The 25,519-nt window shown below is 41.0% G+C and overlaps 2 protein-coding genes across 2 annotated transcripts; one reads left to right on the top strand and one right to left on the bottom strand.

The window, feature by feature from the left end:
• Window positions 1–234: 234 nt before the first annotated feature.
• ythdf2 (YTH N6-methyladenosine RNA binding protein F2) lies at window positions 235–8,616 on the bottom strand. The gene is made up of 6 exons (XM_085256475.1): window positions 8,411–8,616; window positions 8,165–8,189; window positions 6,875–6,954; window positions 4,221–5,918; window positions 1,616–1,681; window positions 235–1,295 (listed from the first exon to the last, which is right to left on the bottom strand). The coding sequence occupies exons 1-6, from the start codon at window positions 8,435–8,437 to the stop codon at window positions 1,272–1,274; spliced, it is 1,920 nt and encodes a 639-aa protein (XP_085112601.1). The 5' UTR covers window positions 8,438–8,616; the 3' UTR covers window positions 235–1,271.
• Window positions 8,617–16,454: 7,838 nt separating this feature from the next.
• vgll2b (vestigial-like family member 2b) lies at window positions 16,455–21,410 on the top strand. Its single transcript, XM_085258001.1, has 4 exons — window positions 16,455–16,744; window positions 17,159–17,501; window positions 19,416–19,862; window positions 20,328–21,410. Exons 1-4 carry the CDS (start codon window positions 16,658–16,660, stop codon window positions 20,369–20,371), a joined length of 921 nt encoding a protein of 306 aa, XP_085114127.1. The 5' UTR covers window positions 16,455–16,657; the 3' UTR covers window positions 20,372–21,410.
• The last annotated feature ends 4,109 nt before the right edge of the window (window positions 21,411–25,519 follow it).

Genomic DNA, 25,519 nt, shown 5'->3' with positions numbered 1-25,519 from the left:
ACAAAGGCGGGTTTGGAAAGTAGAGGTAAGAAATGCAGGGCAGCACAGTGGTGGGGGGGGGGGGGGGGGGGGGGGGTGTTGGAGGATGAAGAATGGCAGGAAGAAACATTCAGATACCCATATGAGAGGGGAGGGGAAAATAATCAACAAAACAAAACAAAACAAAAAAAAAGAAAACCCACACAGACATGCTGCATGACAAAACTGCTTTCCAAACAAGGGGAATGCACACCGTTCTGCTTAATATACCACATTTATTACTTTTGAACTGATTAATAGAAAGAGTGGGTCAAGACCACTCGCATCACTGTCTTTAGAAAACGGAGGAAGGAGAGAAACAAAAAGCAGCCCATAGCAACAACGAATCAACTTGTCCAATAGAAAGAAGGGAAAAAAAAAAAAGGGGGGGGTAAATTAGGTCCAAAGACTGTCAGAGGGCCCCTTTTTTTAAGACCTTAAAAATTATACAGTGGGCAAGGTTTTATCAACTTAACATTTCTTTTACTTTCGAACTCTTAAACCTCTTCCATCCCCTTCTAGATCCTCCCTACCCTACCACCCCACACACTCCATCCAACACACTGGGAAAACAAAATGAAGGGCCTTCTGAACATTTGCAGTCCTCTCAAACAAAAACATGGTAAGCGTGTAGAGAGATTCTGGAGTGAGTGTAGCTGGCATACGCCTACGATGAAAATCCACCAAGGAGGAAACTCTGCTGGGTCCCGGTTGAACATTTGAGCATCCTCAAAAGACAGATTGGGGTGGGGTGGTGGTGGGGTTACAAAGAAAATGAGACAAACAGCCCATTTTTCCACTTTGGGACACTATTATTAGTCAACACTACAATTTCTATTTGATTTGTGTGTTTGTGTGAGAATTACAGACCTGCTCTTGGACCATTTAAAAAAAAGAAAAAGAAAAAAAAGAAAAAAAACAACAAGCTGATCCATTCATTTCAAAAAGGAAAAAAAGCAGCATACAAGGGGAGAAAGCATATGTAGTGGAATGGGGGAGGGCAAAAAAAAAAAAATCACCTAAGGATGCTATGCATTTAGTTGTAGTCCTATGAATAATTGTTTCCTTTTCTTTTTACTACAAGTTCAAAGTAAGTCTTTAAAGTCAAAAGAAATCAAAGTCTTCATTTAGTTTCTGTCCTTTGTTAATTCTTCACCCCTATTAGAATTTCTTTAAGAGATCTGGATGTAATGACGTAATGGGGTAGAGGGCTTTAAGGGGGCCATTGCAGTCTTTGACCAAAGCACCAACTGTTACTTGACTCGTCCTTGGCGCTCCTAGAACATGAAAGGACAGCGTGTTACACACAAAGCAGAAATTACATCATACAAAATATAGGCACATTGCAATAGATCCTTCCAGTTTCTCTTGTTAAATGTGGGCATCCACTTAATACACATTTTAATAGTTTCATAAAACCACGGCTCTTGTTTGCAAACGACAACCTAAACAGCTGTGGGTTTTAAGGAGGAAAAGCTCGATAACTTAGCAGCGTTACAGGTACCAAAATATCAACTACGTAATGTATGTGAAAAATATCCAAGTGGCACAGACTCAAAGTATGAAAACAGGCTAAATTTATTCAGAATACAGTTACCTGAAGCCTGTAATGACTTCTGTTGTTTGGGTTGCTGGGATATGGCTCACTGCCTTGGACCTCCACCTGTCACAAAAGAAGCAAAAACTGAGCACAACTGAAGCACTTCAGATTGAAAGAGCCAGGTCTTTGTAGTAAGATCATTCAGTAGTTTGGCCCAAAGGATTACTTGGAAACAGAGCAGATTCTGAGTGGCCTAGCTCAACAGCTAAATATCAATAACTATATACAGATAACAGATATTAAAATAGATAAAACCAAATGTTGTCCATCTCAAACTGACATATATAAGACAATGTACCCTAGATGAATCTTCTTCAAATGTCCATTTATCATTTTTTATTTTTCAGTAAGCAATTAATTCAGGTTTACTGTCCTCAATTAAGTGGCTCAGTTTCAAGTCTGGGTGTAAACATAACTCAAAATGAACAAATCACCACAGGTTAAAATGCTGTTTTTAAGACTTCGAACACCTGGGATAAAATTTAAAAGGTTTTCCCTTTCTTACAGAGACCACAAAAGAGCAGTTATGCTCTCAATTCATTTTTGAACAGATGTCTTGCCATCAAGCGAGGAAGGAGAAAGCCAAAATACCCAATAAAATTTAATTTAAACTACATACTGCAAATTCACCTCCACCAATAGTCGAGCTTACGTATTTGAGCATAAACATTGTGTAGACAAAGATATTCATGAAAAATATAAGTTTTTGCTTTTTTCCCCCTCTTGTTATTTTAGTTATATTTAAATCTATCCAAGCTCATAGATACTAAGTGGTAACCTCCAGGCAGCGCATTTGGGTTTTTAGCAAGCTACACGTGTTTTTCCAATCACAGCAGTTCTGAAAAATAAAATGCAAAATCATGTCAATAGATGCATCTATATAATGCCAGTGCACACCATTAAAAAATAATTAAGAGGCTAATTTAAATTAGGTTCCAGCTCAACACTGCTACGTGGGTGCTTTGTGGCCCAACAATGATGACAGATGTTAAGCATTGTGGATCTTTGTTACCAGTATCCGCTTGCCTTTTCGCCATTCATTATTCTTCTGATATGCTCTGTCTGAATAATCCACTCACCAGCCAACTGATGGAGAATCCCAAAAGCAACAATCCCCACCCTTGTGTCACACACACTTGGGGTTCAGTATAGTTCATTGAAGGCAAACTTAAAGATGACACTGAATAAAACAACTGTCCCTAGATTTGCCCAACAAATAGAAAATCAACAAGCATTTGGAGACGGGTGGGTGTAATTTCCAATACAGAGTATGCTTATGTAAATTTAAATACTGTCTCCACCTTGATACGCCCATATTTTGGATGTAATCCATTTGCCAAAGAGGAAACGCACAATTAAGATGAAATAAGGGCTGGCAGTATGGAGTCATTTCTTGCTTACTACACCAACAAGTTTTGTGTGCTTGCACCAGTCTGTGGCTTAGCTGTGATCCAGCTGACACTGGTCAAATGAGTTGACAATAGGAAAGTGGCATGAGTTGTACCCAAAGTGAGTAACATTTTCCTTCACCCGTTTTCTCAACTCCATGTGTGAGGATGGGCTCACGGGAAGAGAAACTAACAGGGGAGGCAAAATAATTACGATTAAAAATGACAAAACACATGTCTCATCTGACGGACATGAAAGCATACAAATACTTTAAGCACTCACTTCCCTCCTCCCCACCTTTTTATTTGACCCCCTTTTGAGTTTTAGTGGGAGAGGGCAGAGGTCCCATTGACATTTATCCTTCTAATAACGGACAACTAAGTAAATTTTAATCGATACATTTTACTTTTCATTTCAGTTAGCTAGAAAAGCAATGTTATGTCATATCTGGTGCTCTTCGTAACAGAGCTTATTAAAGTAACGCAGGTATTGGATTTAGTAACTGACTAAAGACAAGGTCTCTATTTTGGCATCAAGACTAACTGATCAATGTATCTGTAGTCAAAAAAGAAAAAAGAAAAAGAGTAAAACACGAAAAAAAAAAACAAAAAACAAAACACACCGCTTGCTTGAAAAAGAAAGAAACCCTAGAAAAAAAACAAACAAACCATTGAACGATCCCAGTATAAACTTAACAAATTTCCCTTTTCGGTTTGACATTTTTCCATTTTTGCTCCGCTACCTTCATGCTCAAATAAGCTAAAGAGATTATCAATATCATAAAGCAGTAAAGGGGACCACATCTCTCATAGTTTTAGCAGCACAGCAGCTTCAGCTGTGAACAAGATAACACTGATAAAGTTGCTATAATTACACAACTAAACACCATGCATGTTATCCATTTTATCTTTGTAAATGTTTTCTCTTGCTGTCCACTCTTAAAGTAGAACATTACATGTGACTGTTAACAGGTAGAACATAAAAGCTAAAGGAAAAAAAGATGACAAATTGTTCTAATCCATATAAGCACATGAAAATCAGCTCTCAGCCCATCTGTAAAGGGTTGTATTGTACCGTTTCTTTGTAATGCATAACATCAATGTTGTACAAACACACATACACAGGCTTCAAACACTCCACCTTTTTTGAAGATCACACTTGTTTTTCATTCATTTGTTATGTCATTCACTTTATTCAACAGTGACTTTGTTACCTTTTTCACACACTCTTCTTCTTCCTGACGCTTCTCGTAGTGAGAAAAGTCATCGAAGATGGAAGTGGTGTGTTTATATCCAGCGATGATCTTTAGCACCTGCCTGGCCTTGTCCAGTGGCACCTCCTGTGTGTCCCGAGAGTTGGTCACTGGCTTATTTTCGTTGTTCTCCAGTCGAATGTGCCTCAGTTGACTGTTGGGAACGTCCTTAACAAAGATCCAGCGCACATCAAAACGACCCTTCCACTTGTCCTGCGACCACACGCCAGCAGACGTGTTGTAGTCCACGGGTGAGCGCATTTCTGCTACACCACAGAAGTGACCGCTCCCATTGACACTGAACAGAAGATAAAGTGGTCCTTTACCACCCAGTGAACGGTAAGCTGCATCAAGCCTCTTGTTGCCATGCTCCGTGCTGCACCAGATGTTATACTTGATGGAGCGGTGGATGTCATCCTCGGAGTAGCTCTTGATGATAAACACCCTGCCCTGCTTGGGATTCCAGTCAAAGTCCTTCGGGTTATAGTTGTTGACCATACGCAACTTCTCTAAAACTGGGTGAGGCTCCGAAGGGACCCCTGGAACCACACCCACTCCTGAAGAAGAGGGAGGTGACTGGCCTGTACCACTCCCACTCGTATCCCCAAATCCATTGGCCCTATTCCGTGGTGGGACCCAGCGGGTAGGTTGAGATTGTTGTTGCTGTTGGCTTGGTGGAGGAGGACCACCCTGGGAGAGAGGAGGCTGGGGCATCTGACCCATACCTGGCTGCCCAGTGGGTGGAAGCTGATGCTGACCCATCTGGGAAACAGGTGGAACCAGTTGTCCATTGCTCAGGGGCATTTGTGGATTCCCCACAGCAGTACTTCCAGGCTGCGGGGAAGCCTGATTGGGCGGCTGCCCGTTGCTGGGAATAGGGGGCACCTGCTGAGGAGTGGTGGCTTTAGGCATTGTGCCCTTGTTGTCCCAAGTGCCAATGTCCATGTTGTGTTTAATGGGCGGAGGAGGCAAATTAGCACCAGCCATGCCACCCTTAGTTTTAAGCTTGGGCTGGGGTTTGGCTGGTTTGCTGGCAATATCAGCCCAAGAGGCAGGCTTGGCAGGGGCAATTGAGACAGGAGGCATGCTGGGAGGTCCAACAGATGATACAGGGCCTAGTGGACCCCCACCGGGTAATCCAGAGCCAACTACTTTAGGCGCCAAGTCCCCGGTACCACCAGGAGCAGCACCACCTATCTTAAGTCCCGCCATGCCCTGGTCCAGGCTGTTCATACCAGGTGCCTTGTTAAGGGGCTCGTTGGCAGCAGGTGCAAATGGGGACTGTCCATCAATCATGGCACCTCCAAGTGAGCTGGGAGCATAGGCGTAGCTGCTGCTGTAGCCAGAGCTCTGCGGTGTCCCCGACTGTCCCTGAGAGCTGTTGTTACCCCATGCTGAGAAGTCGATGCCACTGGGGAAAAAGTTGAAGCCATGCTGACCTAGAAATGGGTTGCTCCCCAGGGGGCCTGGTTGGCCAAACATAGCGTCCGGGAGGTAGTGGGGTTCCCCATTGCTCAGCTGTCCATAGGAGGCCAGGTAAGGCATAGGAGGATCCCCACCTGTGGACCATGCTGCCTCATTCAGGGAGTAGGAAAATCCTATGGAGGGGCTGTAGTAGCTGGGCATGTACGAGTCCGACATGGCCGTATAGGCATTGCTCTAAATGGAATAGAAAAATGTGATTTAGTGACAACATGGGGAAAAATAAATAAATAAAAATAAATAAATAAAAAAATTTGTGGAAAAGCACCCTAGCATTTAATTATTAAAGCAACATATTTTGTAACATTAACAGCTGAACACTCCTCTTAACATGAGCGCAACTTGTTCTTCATCCAGGGAGTGAAACCACAGTAAAAATAAGTAAAGTAATTGAACTGTCACTGCTCACCACCGATTGTGACAACAATGTAAACAATCCTCTCACTATTCCTCCTTTAAACTCATCTATAAATAAACAGAACTAAACAATGAACTGTTCCCCCACCACCATTTAGAGTGTCTTGGAAGAAGATAAGGACAGCTATTCTTCTGAGTGGACCAAAAGACAGGCTCTATTATTTTCCTCTACAGCCCACTTCACAGTGCATGTGTACGTGTGTTAGTTACTGCACAGGGAACAACCACATTTAACAAAAATTAAAGCAATAAAAAAGGTGAATAAAGAGATGCACATTAATATTCTTCGTAATCAAAACACAAAAATGTGCAAAGTAAACCTTTTTTTATAGTTTCACTTACAATTAATAATATGGCTGAAATTGGGTTTAACAGATGTGCTAAGATTACAGTAACTAGGATATATTTATTCATATATGCACGGTCATGAAACTTGTCGTGGATGCAAGCTAGAGAATATCAGCTGATCTCTACATCACCATTTTAACTTCCTTAAACCAAAATTTCAGTTAACCCTTATCAGATTTATCTGAATTTTAGTGCAATAAAACAAAAAAGATTCGTGTTCAACTAAGAACATTTAAGGATAAGCCAGTAACAGACTACTTTAAAAAAAAAAAAAAAAAAAAAAAAAGGGAAAGATTCAGATTTAAAAAAAAAAAAACAAACAAAAAACCCAACAAAACAAAAACCTCACACACTGGGAAAACATTTACCTGTCTGGCCTGAGTATTCAGGTAAGGCTCAAATTCATCGTCATTCAAAGTATCCTTTTGGGTCACAGCTCCGTTTTGCACTGTAAATGAAACAACACTTGTGTTAACAGGCCTGTGCAACCCCAGAGGTGCAATGGATTAGACATTATCAGGCAATTAACATCAGCACCAACGCCACTCGTTACATAACAAAACCACTCCCTGAAATTAGAACAAGGGGGAAAAAAAGCAATAATTGCTCAGTATGCTTCAGATTACATAGTATGCTCAATTATTTGAATCAGGCCCAGGAAAAATTAAATGGACTTGGAAGTAGTCAAATACTGGCATAAAAGAGCACTAAAGAAATTTAGATTCCCACAGCAATAGACACATTAAAATAATAGATAAAACCAATACTGACATCACTTCGAGAGAAAAAAAAAATGCATGTTAAAATGCAGGTAGATGAGTAGTGCGTGTGAGCGAGCCCCCCCGCCCCCGCGAGTTAAAGAGCGCTCTCTGTTACAGGTGATGTTCATGTGCTGGAAAACACGAGATTGTCAGAGCTTTTCGGAGAAAGGGACAGAGAATTAAAATAAAAATTATTTGTTCAATGTGTTTATTCAACATTATAGACTGACAGCATAATGATGGGAAAGCGCGAGGGCCTTTCTGACACAGGAAAAGCATGTCGGAAGACGTGTCATTTTGGTTAACCTAGCAACCAGCTAACATTAGCACGCTAGCGTCTCCATGTTAACGAGCGCCAAGAGTCCTTTCAACTTGACGGAGTTGGCTAACATTAGCCAGGTCGCCAGCGTGCTATAGGGTGGCACCTGTAGCCCTAATATTGCAAAAGAAATTTCATAATGTCTGATAATTAAAGACACTGAGCAGTAAGGTGTTTTCCACGCAACTATGGGTGATAAAAGGCATTAAAAGTAGAACCAGGAAAAGGATGCTCATGTGTATCATGCTGCCATTTAAAGTTAGCCACTCTGGAGACAGCTAGCCTGAAGCTACCTGTGGGAACCTGTGCGATTTCTGGGATGTAAAGGACACTTAAAATTGCTTTGTTTAAAGCCTGAAAAATCCCAACCTGAAACACAGTATCATTAGGCGTTTCACTCAAGTGATAAATTATATGAAAACCTTTAAATCGTGTACACAGAGGCCCATTCTACCCGAGCAGCTAGGAAGCCAGCTATCGCGTTCGCGCACGCAAGATTTTCTAAAGCGAAAGGTACATAAAAAGATTCGCACTCTCTCAAACCCAAGTCGACAATGTTAGATAATATTTGGTCTTACCTTTATTAGCTTGGCCTTTCGGTCTCTGGATTGGGTCCAGGTGATTCATGAAGGTTTGATTTATGAGAAGAGAGGAAGGGGAAAAAATAGATGAAGAGATATATTTTCAGCAGTCAGTTCCTTTAGCAGGTGGTCAGGCCTACTGCACTACGGAGCCGCTGCCTCTGAGCTAAGCTATCCTCGCTAGCCCGTCGCGATGCTGAGAAATTTGGCCCCCGTAAATGTTCAGAAAATACCTCTCTTTACCTGTTCAAGAAGACTGCTGGCTGACATGTCTTTCCCCCCCCGGAGCCTGTGTAACTGTATTTACTCCTAAATAAAAGCGGCAGGGTAAAATAATTATCAAGCTATTGAAGCGTTTCAGCCAAGCACCCTTATCTCTCTACAGAGCCTGGTTCTACACAATGGCGGGCTGCAGTTTGCTTGACAGACTCCTCAACATGGCTGGGCGGCCCTCGTCAACCCACGATGGTATTTATTTACAAAAAACGTGCGCCCCCCATTGGTGTGGAGGAGCCAGGGTGATGTTAGAGGCTATTATTTTCATTATAAAACATCAACATCTGAAAGATATTTGAGATATAAATTTCTTATAAAACCACTGTAGGATGTAGAATACAACATAACAATATACAATATAACATAAATATGTTATTTATGTTTCATATATATGTGCTTGATGGTTGCTGAATGTGTGGTGCTATGACAACAATTTTCCTCTGGGATTGATCAAGTCTCTCTGATTCTGATTCTGATAAACAAAACCACATCAGGAAATCAGGATTTCTAATCTAAAAATCCTAAAAACTAATCTGTTATATAACTGTTACTTACCCAGGAATTTATTTTCAAAATTCACTGCTGAAACAGTTGCACCTTTAAATCATTTTCATGCTGTTTTTGCACTGCTTTCCAAATCAGTAGAGCAGAAGGTTGCCCCAGAGTGAATGTTGTAGGTTGCAAAATTACGTGTTTCTTCAGAGAAGCCCCCAGCCTGCCCCAGGGGAGCTGCTGTGTGAGCTACAAGCTTGTGAAGTCTGTGATTGTACAGGTTGGAGGTATGAATGAATGCAGTGCCGATTCTAGAGTCTATAGTGGCCTTAGGCAAAAATTCACAGGTGGCCCCTTCAACCACCATTCATTAAAATTATGGTTTAAAAAAATCTGACATCATTAAAAGAAATTTCGCACTCACTGTCACAGCCACCACAGCTGGACACCCTTGGCTGCTCTGCTAGCTTAGCTAAATAATATTAAATGTCAAAGAGACTAAAATAAATACTGTGACGTTAGTGGGTAGCAAGTATTTCTCACCCAAAAGTTAAGGCTAATCTGGCAGCAGTTTAGTTATTTAATATTGTACAGTACCAATCAAAAATTTAAGACCACTTAAAAAATGGCAAAAAATCACATTTTACTTGATTGGATCTTATAAAAAGGTTCCAAGTAGAGCTTCAACTTGCAACAAGAAGAAATGGGAGTGAAAAAAGAGAGAAAAAACATGTTTTTTTTAGCATGCAGTTTATTGAAAACAGCGCTTAAACTGAAACAGGCTGTTTTACAGCTGATCAAAAGTTTAAGACCACATGCCTTTAAAGGCTAAATCTGTGCAAAAAATGTGGATTCATTGTCATTTTCTGTCAGATAGTCACCCTGTCATGACTTTCTGATGGCAAAGGCAAAAAAAACCTCTCCCTTTTTGGTTGGGTTGTTGAACTGCATAAACAGGATCTCTCGCCGTGCGCCATTGCTGCTGAGGTGGGATGCAGTAAGACATTTGGAATTTCTTAAATGATCCTGAGAGTTAGGGAACAAAAACGTCAAGTGGAAGACCCCCAAAAATTTCACCAACACTCAGCTGGAGGATCCAGTTGCCTGTCTGTCAAGACACTGGATGATTCTCAACCCAAATCAAGGCTGTTACTGGTGCCGACTGCAGCTCCATAACCATCAGACATCAGAGACTGAAGAGCTTCAAAAACAAAAAAATGTCTTCAAAGGGCTCATCTCCTTGAAAGCCACAAAACTGACTGTTTGGACTTTGCAAGAGAACACCAAACATGTGACATTGAAAGTGGAAGAAAGTTTTATTCTCTGATGAGAAAAATTTAACCTTGATGGTTTCCAACGTTGCAGATCCCACCTGAGATGTTTTCTACGCGGCACAGTGGAGAGGGTGCCATAATGGTCTGGGGTGCTTTTTCCTTCAGTGGAACAATGGCGCTTCAGGAGGTGCAGGGGTGTCAAACGGCTGCTGGCTATGTCCAGATGTTGCAGAGAGCATCCCTCATGACTGAGGACCCTTGTCTGTGTGGTAACGACTGGGTTTTTCAACTGAACAACGCTACAGTACACAATGCCATTTTGCCATTTTTCATGTGATCTTAAACTTTGGATCGGGACTGTATGTAATTGTTGCTATCTGCTGCACTCACTGCTGTTTTTCTTTCGTCGCTACAAAACTACACTGCTGTTTTATTGATTTGTGGTAATCTGAATCACACAGGCTACTTGGAACAGCGTGAGTGGAGTCAAGTGTGGCTCCACTATTGTCATTGCAAACTTTGCATACTGCTACTACTGTATTTTAAAGTTTGTCGGTCCTTGGGGACGCACAGACCCCTGGGCACTTAGCGATTGCCTAGTTTGCCTGGTTGTAAGCTGAGCCTCTGAATGAATGAATGTACTTTATGAGTACTGAGTACTGTGTGAATGTATTTTTTGGGGCATGCAAAGACAGCTGAAACTCTTTGGAACTTCCCTAAATAAACCAAAACTTTGATTTCCTCTGACAAAAACCAAATCATCCAGTTGTCCATCATTTGCAGACACTATTTAGTTTTCTAGGTCTTTATCACCCACTAGTGTTGTTTCAGAGGATAATACTCCAACACTAGTACTTGCTATTTCATGCTCTTTCCACAAGATGGACACCTAGACACAATCCTGAATTTTCAATTTAACTTTTAAAATCAAGTTGTTGTTTTTTTCTTGTGTGTGGCAAGGCCAAGAAATCCAATTATCACAAATGATCCTCCACTTATTTTCCCATGAGTTCCATTATAAAGGAACTCTGCTCACTTACACGAGTATAAAAAGCATTTCACAAGAAGATCCTTTTCTTGAAGTTAACTTTTTCTTTATGTGTTTATCATGTGTTTGATTTTGACCATGCAAGACTCAGTGACACTAATTACAAATGTGTCTATATTGATATTGCCTCAGCTTGTAAGTCATCCTTTATAAACTTATTAAGAATACACCCACTCATTCAAAGACCCAGAGTCATTTTCATCTCAAGACCAACTTTTAATATATTTTAACAAACTGTAATCTTCCAAAACATGTGGTATTATATACAGTCATTTATGTCACCAGCTTCTAGCCTCTGTAATATTTAGTTTGTAATAGTTAACATCATGCAGGGCACTTGAGTGAAATGGTGACCCCCTCCACCCCAATCTACTGTACGTGGCATGTGACTAAATTGCACCTAAGAAGGCACGATACAGGGCCAGGAATAACCCCATCTTTGCAGCTCAGACAATGTCAGCGATGGTCCAAGAGCAGCGTAAAAGCCATTACTCCAGAGATGAAGTAACGCAGATAAGTGTTGAAGAATGGAAAATATAGCAGACTTAACGAAGAACAAATGCAAATAGGGATGACAAACCAGTAGCAGTGACAAGACATTTGACTTGTGAAACATGCCTAGGACAGTAGAATGGCATGCATGTCTCATATTCCACCTTTCATCTCTCAATCATTTTTGGGTGCTTGACTTTTTTTCCCCTGGGGCTTGTTGACTGCTGTGGATTGGACAGGTGGCATAGCATGGCAAAGAGCTGGCTGCTTACCAGCCAATAAAAATAGCTGTGGTCTCCATGATGTCGCCGGTGAGTAAATCATAGCTTCTGAGAGTAGGAAGAGAGAGACATAAAATGATTAAATAACTGCTAATCTCTGTTTTGCATGTTTGCACGAGATTTTTTTTTTCAAGAATTTCTCTTGAAAGTTTGTCTTGTTGTTTTTCGACCTAATTTGTCTAAGTTTGTGTCAGTCTCTGCATGTACTCTTTATGAATTTGGCACGTCTGCATTTTCAGATTCACGTGTAAACACTGAGAACGATGTTAAACCGAGCACAAGGAAAGACTGTTGCATTACTCATGCCTACCATCCGCAACACTGCCATCTTGAGCCAGTCACACTGGCTGCAGTTGCCAGAAAGGGTGTACAAACTAAAGCCGGAGTCTGATCTCACTCCCATACCTGTCATTCTAAAGCCACAACACTATGCTGCTGATGAGGAACCTGATCTGTCGTAAATCTTCCCTGTTTGACCATGTGACACGACAAATTTCTGATTCTGCCCTCTGTCCACCCTCGCATCTCTTTCCCCCCCACCCCCTTGCCACCAGCATTGCCCTTCTAACTGCAGGCCTTGCTGGCACCCTGAAGCAGGAATGTCAGGCAGTAAGGTGACAATCCCACATGCTCAGATGAGAGGTCCTGTGTGCATCTTTCTTGTGTCTGTATGTTTTCTTTTGGCCTTACTGTATATCTGTGTGTGCTTTTCAACGAGTTTGTAATTTTGTATTTTTGTGTGCCTCATTCCGATGACCAATGCAGTTATGTGGCGGCAAAATTGTCTCAGCAATAGGATGTTAGCAATGTAGCACTTGTCAGGCTCTCTGAGGATGCTGTTAATTCACATTCTACCCATTTAATAAGGTTAGCCTCCAATACAGTGGGAATTGAGTATATTTAGCTAGGGAGCACATTGCTTGTTGTATGATTGACTCCCCAGCAATAGTGAAATTTTATTTTCTGTCAGTGTATTACAGATCTGTTTAATAAATATATTCTAAAAAAGCCTTTTAAATCTGTCTGTGTACTTCTAAATAACCAGCGATTTTGCATATTTAAGAGCATTGATTCTAAAAATAAACCAAAACATTATTGCTGATTTCTTTGCAAATCAAACCTTGGTTTTAAATTTGTGAAAGCGTTTTTCCCAGCCCTCAACAGTACTGGTGTTATTGCATGGTTGCTTGCTCAAGAAGGTAATTCTTGTAAATTAGTGCTGGAAGGAGCAACAGCTCCCTGATTGTGTTATTACCTGAAAATGGATATCATTTTGGGGCGTGGCAGTTGTGTAATATGATGATGATTATCTATTGTACCTTCTAAATTATTTCTTAAATATTTCAAGAAATACAGAAAAATTTGCTGTAAACATTGAATTGTAATGTACAACTTAAGACCAAAAAATTGTTGACAGACTGAGATGCATTTAGGCGACAGAATTGATTTTTTTTTTTAACTTGTAGGCTCCTGAAACCATAGACTTCCTCAAATAAAATACATTCTATATTCACTGTAAACACTGCTGTGGAAAATGGCGATTAATGCCAAATGCATGTGATTTCTACTGAAACGGTAAATTTGTGCATGTTTCTTAACTTTTGTTAACTAACTTGTAGATTCAAACTCTGGAAACTTGGGCCTCGGTGGTCCGCGGAGACAAAGCGGAGGTTGTTTGACGAAGAAAATAGCTGCACACATGCACATTCTATCACAGAGGATTTATCACCAACATTTGTGTAGAAGGTTGAATGAGCCAGACCTGTCCATATGTGGCCCTTTGTATGTATGCATGTGTGAGTGTGTGTGTGTGCCTGGGTGTCTGTGTTTCTGATGACACTTGGTGATGATTTTGAACAGCTGAGATGAGTTTGTGAACTGGACAACGGGGCAGCTGTACATCTCTGTCTTGGACATATACACACACACGTACGCGCACACACAGGCACACATACTCACTGAAGCATATAAACAACAGTGGAATCCTGAGGGGCCGACCCCCTCGGGACCAAGCCACTCTGAGACCTTAATAAAGGACTTGTTGTTTCAGGAGGTAGGTTATATGGTTTCAGGTTCATATTGCAAGCCCCACTTTACAGACCATCACCATATGCTTACTGATCACATTTTCCTCAGTGGCATTTACATCTTAATAAACTTTATATTCCTTTTGACAGTTTAACTTCAGTGATCTTTAAAAAGACAGTGGTACACGGAGCATTCACAATTATTTCTTTAATGTTCTCAGGTATTTCTAGCACAGAGTATAAACTATTAATGGTGGTGTTGCAATTTGAATAGTGGTCTAAATAAAACCTGGTTGCCATTACTACCTCAGCCGGCCCGCAAATCTCAGCCAATGAAAGACTTTGCCTGGTCAGACCTCTTTTAAGAGAGGCGGGGCTTAAATGTGCTGAGGGGTCACAAGGAATGATGTAACCTGTGTTTATTTTCAGCCTATACACGTAAATGTAGACACCACCAAACACATTTCCCCTCAGAAACACACACAAGATAAATTAAAGATGTGTGCACACTGTTCTTCCCATGCATAGAGTTTGGCATACACTATTAAATATCACTGACAAAAACAAATGAAGCAGCTGACTAAATTTTGGACTTTGGGACCAATGCCATGTTCTTGCAGGCTGACTGTCTCTCTCGCTGTCTTCCTAGTTTGGTCACTTGATGACAAATGTGGCCACATGTATGTGTGCACACACACACTCAGCAGCACTCTCTTATACACGCAATCGCAAATGTGCACAGGGGTTGGCTATGGCTGGGGAAGACAGGGTGATTAAATAGAGATAAGGTGTGTGTATCACTAGGGAAGACAAGTGGAGGGGTGGGGGGAGCAGAGACAGAAAGAGTTACAGAGACAGAGAAATTTAGTCATGGCCATTAATACTAATAGTGGCCTCCCTTCCCTTCCGTCAGCTGCAGCTGTTGATCACGCTGGTGTAACAGTGAGCTTTCTAGCATTGCATCACTCTCTTTCTCCTTGACTCCTGTGGCGTCCTGCATTACATTACCCTGCATGCACATGGATCTGGTAGCCCTTATTCCACAACTTACTGCAAGGGCAATGCACTGGAAGCAGGGCTAATGCCCAAATAAGGTTATTAAAATACTTACGTGGCTTAGAAAGTGAGATTCTGTTGCTGTCTTGGGATTATATACAATGCTGTGCCGCGCATTATAGAGAATTATATCACACAGCTTTGAAATAATAATGATTAAAAGCTGATAGAAAAAGAGAAAACTTACATATTTAAGCATATCCACTGCTATTTGAGAGCATACTTGATTAACTAGCATGCCAATAACCTGCTACCAGTTATTCACAGTATGTATGATGTATGCATAGCAAGATGTTGGTCATGTTCTGCATCTAGAGAACGCAGCAAAGGAACGATGTAACTTCCAGAGGAGCTCGTCCACTAGCATACATCAGAGACATTCCACCTCATCTGACACTCGTCCATGGAATTCTGCGAACTTTCCACACTATTCTCCCAGGCATTCTGAAGTGCCTGTCAAAAAGACTGGCATGCCTAAACATCAGGCACCCGTAAACACTTAAAACAAGCAAAAGAGGCTGCACTATTGGAAAAAGTGTTCTTCACATTGAATGGTTGTTGTTTTGAAATCCGTGTTTCTGTGGTGCTTGTGATTGTCACTGTTTGTGTTAGTGTGTGTGAAAATATCTTTTTATTTGCACTTCTGATAGGTGATAATTTGTCATAGATTTGTGCAGAGTCCCTTTCTCCTTTATGCTGGTATGACCAGTGTATGCAACCTATAGTTGACACCTATGTGTCATTCTCGGAACCCACTAAATACTTCAGATGACTTGAGGGTTTACTTGGCAACCGATAGCTGTTTTAAGACCATGGATACACTTTCGACCTGGACTGAACACAAAGTTTTTAAGTATCCAAAGTACATGGAGACGAATAAAAAGTCGCTGAACCACGTGTATCATGTGCTCATTGTTGTGTGGCCAGTTATAAAGCTCAGTGACTTCATCCAAATCTATTTGTGTAACTAGATGACATTCTATTTAACCCTTTTTTTTCTACACCAGGATTACGATGGTCTGGAGTCATAATGATTTACTGTGTGCTTACAGCTTTTCTAGAATACACTCTTGCCCACTCTTTCAATTTTATATTCACAAATATTGACATAATTTACGCCTATATGTTTTAAATGAGCTTTTACACGATTACACCCATCAGGCAGTTAATTTCAGTAGTGTGTCAAATTTGCTCGAAAGCGATCTGTTATAGATGTTATGCCAGTGGGAGTCTTAATGTCGGTGATGTGGGGTGTTGAGAGCTGGTAAAGGTGGGAGGGGTTGACACAAAGATGTACAGGACAGGACACCCTCATGCTTGCTCCATAAACCTCACCACATTTTGGTACCGCAGCTGTGTGGCGCACGCAATGAAAGCGGAGAGGTGCGCTCCTCCTGGAGTGACTATGCCGAGCCTGGAACGGGCTTTTGTGCACTGATCGGCGACTAAGAAGCTCATTTCTCTCCGACATAAACGGAATGTTGACGCTCTCTCTCTCACTAAGGTCGGTTTCAACAGAGCATTGAAGACATCGCTCATTTACCATGAGCTGTTTGGATGTTATGTACCCAGCCTATGGACATTACGCATCGTACGCACCGACTGCTCCCGCTTTTATCAGTAACTTCCAGGTAAGAAATGAGCACATGTGGAAACGTTCTTGTGATAACTCTCATCTCAAGTATTGGAGCCTGTTGTGCTAGTTAACAGATATGCTAATTTATGCAGCTTGTGCGTAAAAGCAAACAACCCGATTCAAAAAGTTATTTATTTGTTTAAGTTTGTGATTTAAGAATTAGTTTGATTTATTGAGATTTTTTCTTTATATCTGTACATGTCACACCAAGCACAGAAGTCACTCTGCACCCACTAATTAGCGCACAGCAGCTCGCACGCACACACAGATTACACATACCAGTGCTGCCTCATACAAAGAAGAGCATCGTGTCAAAATGTCTCATAGTCAGCTCCAGAACTGTCTTCTGCAACACCTGTTTCAACTCTCTCCCTGTTCTTCCTCTCCCTGCCCTCTAACACCGCGCCAGGCTGCCACAGGTCTAAATTGCACTTCATCTCATTGCCGGGATTTTATGGACACTCCCAACGGCCCCGAGGGGATGTCTGGGGGCCCAGGCACTGGAGGATCAACTTCCTCCTCTGCTTCATCCAGCTCTTCTTCCTCCTATACTCCTGCGGCTTCAAGACCAGAAGAAGGCCCCAAAGAGAAGCAGGAAGCTCCCGAGGCAGAATACCTGACTTCTCGCTGTGTCCTCTTCACCTACTACCAGGGAGACATCAGCAGCGTTGTGGATGAGCACTTCTCCAGAGCCCTCAGCTCCTATATGGATGGTGAGGGCAAACGTCGAGCACCAGAACATCGGGGAACAGGTAAATTTCATTGCGCATGCAGAAAGATTATTTGACTCAAATAAAGGTCCTTGTACCAGCAATACAAAGTCATAGTGAATGTTTGGTGTTCTTAAAGAAACTGAAAACAAAAAACAAAAGATTTCAAGATGTATTTATAAAAATCAAATTTGTGCAGTATATGCACAAAAATAAAGCAACACCAATCAATTTGATCAAATCTTTAATAGACTAATTTATTCTAGGCGTGTTTACATGACGATTGTTGGGTTTCTCCTAACTAAATCCTTCTCCTCCCATGTATTTAGGGAAGCACAGGTGGCATATTTGTCACAGTTGAGATATATTGCATGAGATTTTGAGGCCACACATGCTGAACTGACAGGGAGCGCAGCAGAGTGTCACACAGGTAATTTGGTCAGTTGAAGGGCTCATTTGTTCAAAAAGTTGTCCCTGGAAAGGTCGGGGCATCGGGTCAGGAAGGTTAGGAGCAGTTGGAAGTCAAATGGGTCTACTTTGACTCTTCCAGGCCAAAAGGTTTAAAAAAGACACAAGAGAGTCAGCGTGCATTGTTGGTTTTGTCTGTGAAAATCCCAAAATCAGACCTAGCTATAGTCAGATTTCTAATATCTGCCTCCCGGGTCTAAATATGACTCTGTGATTGCAGTATGTTTTGGCAACTTTATCTCCACGAAACGCTATGGATTTATGAGTTTATTGTGGCTTATGTTAATACCAAGTACAGATAATCCATAACTATCATCCAGAGAATCCTATAAAAGCTCAAATTAGTGTTAAGTAAAGATGTTCCTTTCCTCTTTTTACAATTTTAAATCTGATTGCACCAGGATGTAAAGTAAACAAAAATGTCGAAATGAATATTTTAAAGATGCCAGTGTTCTTTTTTGCTGCCAGCTTGACGATATCCCTTGGATATCCATGTAGGGCCTAAAGCGTCTACTCACTCTGTTGCTCTGTCGGTTTTAGTCTCTTTCCTTGTTGAGTCGGACGTCTTCATTTCAGCACCAGTGCACGCTCCCTGCCTCACAACAGATGCTATGTTTATACATGACCGTAAGCGCACAGCCTCGCTGCGGTATCCCCTTCAAACGTCTCCATGGCTGCCATTCTGTCTCTTGCTCCAGCTCTTGCCCCACAATGGTTGCTCAGTCAGTTGCCCACCTGCCAGTCAGATTTATATAAGTTGCGGTCATTGTGATATGGGCAGTGGGAAACGCTGCCTCTTGGGGGGATGCATAGGGCATTTTTTTTCATATAACTATCCCATGGGAAAATTATACTGCTAAAAACATATAATGGCTTGCTGACATTCTGTCAAGGGCGAGGAGGGTGGGGGAGCAGAGAAAACAACAGGTGGGGGTGCAGGAGACAGAAGAGAGGGTTGGCGGGTGCTAGAACGGGGCTAGAATTGCTTTTTGAGTGTGTGTGTGTGTCTGTGTCGGCTTGAGTGTGTTGTGAGACTTTCAAAAGTAGTGAGCTGACAGGAGAGTGAGCGATGTCACCACAGCAAGTGATTTAAGACCCTGTGAGTCTTGGGCTCGTTCCAGGTCAGAGCGCCTGCCTTATATAGAATTCCAGGGTATAGGGACATCGCGCTTTCTACGTTTCTCTTTAGCGCTCACTCCCCTCTGTCTGCTCGAACGTGGTTGTGTTTATTTCTGTGTCTTGTTGGGGCTAGGACGGTGTGACAGTATGATCCAATGGGGAAGATATCTGGGCCAGAGGGTGTAGCAGTCATGTGAGTGACATCTATGTTTTAGTATGTGTTGCTCCTCCTGCACAGCTCCAGCCTTTCCATTTGCTTCTATAAATCAATTCAATTCACTACGCAGTTGTGCAACAGTTCATGACTTGGCCGAAGTTTGACTGTTGTGCCTCCTCCTACCTCTTCTCTCCCACCTCTTCCCTTATTAGATACCCCGTCGCCTAGCAGTAGACGAAGCTTCCCCCCATCCTTCTGGGACAGTAACTACTCCTCGCCTCAGAGTCGCTCCCACTGTGAGACCGGTGCACCTTCCTATTCCATGGACCCGTACGCATCAGGGCTACACCCCAGCCTGCAGCACCCACACGCTCATCCTCATCCACACGCTCATCCACACTCCCACCCTCACCCACCAGAAAGCTGGGGATATCCTCAGGCCCAAGCCTACGGCCCCCCACGGCCTCTCCATGAACTTTATTCACCTTCGGCTTTGGAGCCCCACTATGGGCCCCTACTCATGCCTACCGTGAGGCCACCACATCTTCCCACCTTGCCAAGCCACTATGAAGTGAGCAAGCTGGAGCCCGCTACCTCATGGCCCAGTTTGCTCCCCCCAGGAGATGTCAGCCAGACCCTGGCCCTCAACATGGATGCAGGTAACCACTCAACCATGTGAGGCTTTTGGATGGTACAGTGCAGTTTTTGTGCAAGATTGAACTTTCATCCCTTTAAATTTAGCAACACAACACACCAAGCAATCCTGACTTTAAAATATCAAAGATTCATGAATAATATACAGTCAAATAACCATTTACACAAACACCCACACTCTGTTGCACACTGCTATACCAGCTTTCAGCCCCTGTAATGCTCTATATATGAAAACAAATGATCAGATGCAAACATATATACGCTCAGGAAGTTAAATAACTCAGTCACCATTATAGACACTCCCACGCATGCAGACACACTCACAAATGCACACAACACATCATAATCATCACAGGAGCCCTGCCACCCCACAAAAACAGGATGTTTGGCACAAGTAGACTCCATGACAACCTGTGTTCTGTGTTCACCATTGTCCTCCTCATTGTATCCTTTTCTTTTTTTCCCCTCAGGTCTCCAGCAGCACAAGAAAGGCAAGGAGCTCTACTGGTTCTAACGAGCCCTTCAGTCACAGTGACCAGCCATTACCAGATCCAATTAGTCCCTGGACCTACTTTGCTATTGTCGCAGCAGGTCCCTTTATCCCCCGCCCCCCTCCACCATACACACTTTGCATCCCCATCTACCCACCCCCTTCACTCTGTTTCTAGCCTCCCCTGCCAGTATACAGCCTTGCTCCAGGTCGACATGTGTGCACCATGGAGATAAAGCAAAGCGAAAGAGGGAGCGAGAGAGGGAGAGTGTCCGAACTGTCTGTAATCTGTGCTGTTGCTCTCTTTTTCTCAGCTCTTTTGGTCTCCCTCTGCTGTCACTGCACAGACCTTGGCAAGGTGGGAGCCACAGTGACCTGTTTGGACTGAGAAAGACAGGATCACAACAGACTTCTTTTTTTTTTTTTTGCAGAGGACAGAGAGATGGAAGGATGAATGGAGGGACAGAGGGATGAATAGCAGAGAGTAGGGATTTCCTCCAATGTCCCTGGTTATCTCTGTCTCATGCTCTGTGTTGGTACAGTGGTTTTCATTATCCACTTATCTGCATTTCACAAATGCAACATTCAGTGATAAACAAGAGCAGCAATTATGGCAGTTTAAGCTCTGTGACTGTTATCATGAGGCCTTTTGTGTTTGTTATTATATAATACTGCTCTCTGAAATAAAGTGTTTATATTTATTGGTGTTTATGTGCATTTCTAAAATATTAGGTTGGCCAGTGTTCTGAATTTTTTTGTGTCAAGCTGATTGTGCTTTATATATATATATATATATTTTAAAAGAGGTGATAAAGCTGACCATACCAGATCTATCATCTATCTTATGTGGAGAATATCTCTCGCATCTACCACGATTTGTTTGCTCAGAACTATCAGGTAAAACTGAACTTTCAATTTGATGCTGTTCCATTTTAGTCCTTTTGTTCTCTGTCATTCGTGGAAATTTTGAATTTTGGCTTTCTTAATATTTGTGGGATTATTTTTTCGGTGTGCTCATTTTTTCGTGTCCAAGAATGTGATGTCAATAAATATTTTTATGGTTCATTGTCACATCTCATAAATGTTTACCTTGAACGATGTTAGCAACATGAATATAAGAGAGTAATATTTCTAGATAATAAATACTAATATTAGCCTGAAGAAATTTGGCTCCATGGGAAGACTCCAGGTGTCAGGTAACATATCTGTGATGAAGGCTTTTCGGTCTGTTTCTAATTTTGCACACTTGTTGGGTGCCCTGACATTTTCATAGCTGTCTGATTCCCAGATACAGTAGCAGAGCCAGATGTGATCAAGGTTACGCTGTGCACCTCGTCTTATTTAAAAGGCCTTCCATTTGAATTCCTGCTTGCATTCACACTTTGTCACCTATAAAGTGGGAATGAGTGGCAAATGCCAGCCACGTGTAACCAGAGAAGAAGCAAGCCATCCCAGCTATGCACCAAATGTTGCTGTGTTATTGATCTGATAATCAGATTATGCCCTAAGGTATGCCAGTCTTGGCCACCGTCACAATTTAGTGGCTGTTATGTGTGACCCCTCGCCCCCTTAAGAGAGCAGCCAACTATGTGATTGGCTTTAATCTGAGGAAACATGTAGAGTAATAAAATTAAAAGAGTTTACCAGGGATAGCTTTCCTGTCAGCTTCCCATTCCAACCACCTTACAGCCTTTTCATGCTAGTATTGTTGCTGGCACTAGCCTCTTTTTTTTTTACCCTCCAGGATCTAATCCATAGTAAGTGTGCAGCCACAGATATTGTCACATTACAGTACATGGCTGTCAATAAATCCCACATAATGTGAAGCAGCACATTCAAGTGTAGTTTGTATGAGGAAGGCATAAATTGACTCACTATGGATAACACCAAGATTAAAATTAAAATTGATTTAACCTAAAGTTGTAGCTTAATTTGATTAATTACTGATTCGTTAGTTTTATTACTAACAGAAAGTGGATTTGGTTTGGTGGTTTCCATGTTTGTTAGTAAACTGAAATATTCCAAATGAAATAGTGACATCTCCTGGTGTGTTTATAGCACTGCAAAGCCAACAACAAATAAAGGTTTTACAGGGCACACTTACAACAGGTTGAGCTGCTGTAATGCAGCCAAGACACAGTTTATGGCGCTTTTACAGCAACACTAACTAAAACTAGCTATGAAAACACAAAATTAAGAATTAAAAAATAGCATGAGCTTCTTCTTTGAGCGAATAAATTGCTTTGCATATTTATCCGTGACTACTGGAGAGCACCTGTCAGATCAACTGTCAAAACCAAGAACTACTTTAGCTCATTTTTTATAACTATTTGACCAGTATTATCTCTTAGTACAGAGGTCACTGTTGATTACTTGGTTGATTATATATAGCTTTATCAATAGCTACTAACGAGCCCAATGCAAAAAAAACCCCCCTTGCATTTGCTCCAGCTATATAATCATTACACTCAAAAGACATTTTCATAAATGTGCACAGACTGTCTGTTAATAAAAAATAATACATAATCATGTGTAAAAAACATGGCACAGAAATTTGAGAACAACATGTTCAGGACAACATCTCAACATATGGGAGCAAAGGTTAGTGGCCGACATTACTGAGCACTTTCTGAGAACCACTGATTGCCTCACTTGCACTATGCATTGGTTTCAGTAAGAGTTTATAATAAGACAAACCCTATGCTGACCCAGATTCAAAACAATAGTCATATGATGGCTCATTGGTGGTAGTCACATGATACAGGTTCTAGAGTCAAATGGCACATTATATACAAATACAGATTTACTACTTGTTTGTGATCCAAATCTTCAACTTTTATTTTAATAATCATATGATTCACTCAGTGATCAACTGTCATCCTCCCTGCTTTAAATAAACTGGAATCTTATAACCTGATTACTGAGTGTAAAACACAGTAAACTTGAGTTTTGTGCTTTACTCATCTGAATTTCTTAAACATGTGACTTTCCTGCTGTTTTAACTTTTAATATCTAACTGATACAATCATCATGTGCAAGGTAAAGGAGACAAATAAAAATGAAGCAAGAAACACATGTGATGTAGTATAAACAAGTGGTAGCAGAAATCACAAAACACACACAAAACTTTTTTTCTTCACTTTTAATTTTTCCAGATAAGTCCCTAGACCCATTTACCATAACATGTTCACATGCTTTACTTCCACATTTTTCCCGAAACAAGCAGACAAAAATGTGCAAACTTTGATTTGTGAACTTCCATCCTCGTAATTGCTGTTGTGCTGACTCACAGTGAACCTGTTACTTCTTATGCATCCACGCTATGCTGCACCTGACCACTTCTGCTGGACTTCACAATAAAAACAAATCATTTTAATACTATGTGAGATTAATTTATCTAGCTGGGAGACATGCCACCCCCCAGGAAAAAAATAATGACATTTATTTATTATAATAAAATAATTAAACACATAAAATCAATAAAATCAACCTTCCTAATAATAAAAAATAATAATAAAAAGATAACTTTATTATCTATTACAATCTTCATGTTTGTCTACGATCGTCTATTGTGAATAGTTTTCATGACTCTACACATTTGTCTGGTTCCCATACTAACAGCTGTAGTTGTTTTTTTTCACACATTATAGGTTTTTTCACTTTAGAGGATTTTGACTTTCAGGCTTTAATTTTAAATATATTTTACAGAGTAGTATTACTTTCACTTAAGTGAAAAAACAAACAAAAACGAAACAAAAACTGTGTTCTTCTACCACTAATGAACTGTCCTCTCATGCCTTACATTAGCCACTGCTGAAAATATATAAAGCATTATAATACTACTGCAAAGCTACACTGTAGCAATAGTTATGCATTTCTATCATAGAAAGAAAACAGCATATTGTTTTTTTTTTTATTGATCCAGAGGTATTAGAATTCAAACTATTTGCACTTTTCTGACAGAAATAACCCCAATCTTGTGTACAAAATACTGATATCTGTGCTTTCAGTTGGGATGTCAGATGCATGACATAAACTAAAATAAGAGTTCCTTGAAATCTGTAAACCTTTTGCTTAGTTCTTAGTTTCCCACCCACTCCACATCTTCTTTATGGCTATCGTAACACTGAAAGCCTTGTGACCACTAGTCAGCCAGACAGACAGACGTCAGTTACAGAAGATAAATTGCCAGTAAAAAAAAAGGCTGATATCTTACTTACAGGGAAGAATTTAAAGACAAAATGCACATTTTTGTATTTGCACTGATAAAGATGGGTGGGATTTGCCCAGAAAATCAGGCCTTACAGTCAAGCTTAAAAACAGGATGTGTTTGTGGAAACAGAAAGGAAGTGTTGAATAACTGTCAGTGGAAACCCGCATGAATCATAAATCAAACAATATCAAACTCAGAATAGAGTTTATCGGAAGTTGTGTGTGGCTGTGTGCTTGTTTGCACCGTAGCTCAAAACCTTAAGAAAACTTTCAGACAAAAGGGGACAAAAATTCCATATTTGTGGGAAAATTTAGAGACTTTAATCAGTCTACGAGAGGTTATATGCGTACATATGAAGACAATACATCATTTCAGTTTCTTAAAGAAGAAAAAAGATGGGGTAACACTTCAAATACATCCTGATCATTCATGTAACTCATTAAACAACATTCACTGAGTGGGTGTTAGCTGAGGTGCCACCTACAATTTCAAGAAATAAAAGCACCTCTATGAGGATTTTGCATATTTTCCAGAATGATGTAATCTGTTTCTTCTTAAGGTTTCAGCTCGCAGGTGGATGACACATTAGCACACACGCTGTGTTGTTTCTGTATGTCTGCTTTGTTTTTGTTTGTTTGTTTTTTCTGCTGTTGTTCGTTTTGGAGACTTCCCATCTCTTTGTGGTGGGAAACAGATTACAGGGGAAAACACATAACAATAACACATACAGACATATGGTGTTTGTTGAACGTGAATCCATATGACTAAACCAAAACTGATCATGCCCTCAAAAAAACCTAAAAACCAAAGAAAAAAGCAGTAAACAGGATTCATGACAGTAATGTTCAGTGTTTTTGCTGAGGTTGACTAAAATATTTCCTCAAAACAGTGTCATCGTGCGATCCTCCTCTTAATGTATAACTCCACCTTTGTCTGTTTCAGTGATTGACTTTCATGTG

Source organism: Mchenga conophoros, linkage group LG19, assembly GCF_057382185.1.
Source record: "Mchenga conophoros isolate Kocher_MC1m ecotype Shallow Benthic linkage group LG19, M_conophoros_male_GT1.1, whole genome shotgun sequence".
Classification (NCBI taxonomy): domain Eukaryota; kingdom Metazoa; phylum Chordata; class Actinopteri; order Cichliformes; family Cichlidae; genus Mchenga; species Mchenga conophoros.
The sequence above is the reverse complement of the archived record's forward strand: the minus strand, read 5'-3'. Positions and strand labels throughout refer to the sequence as shown.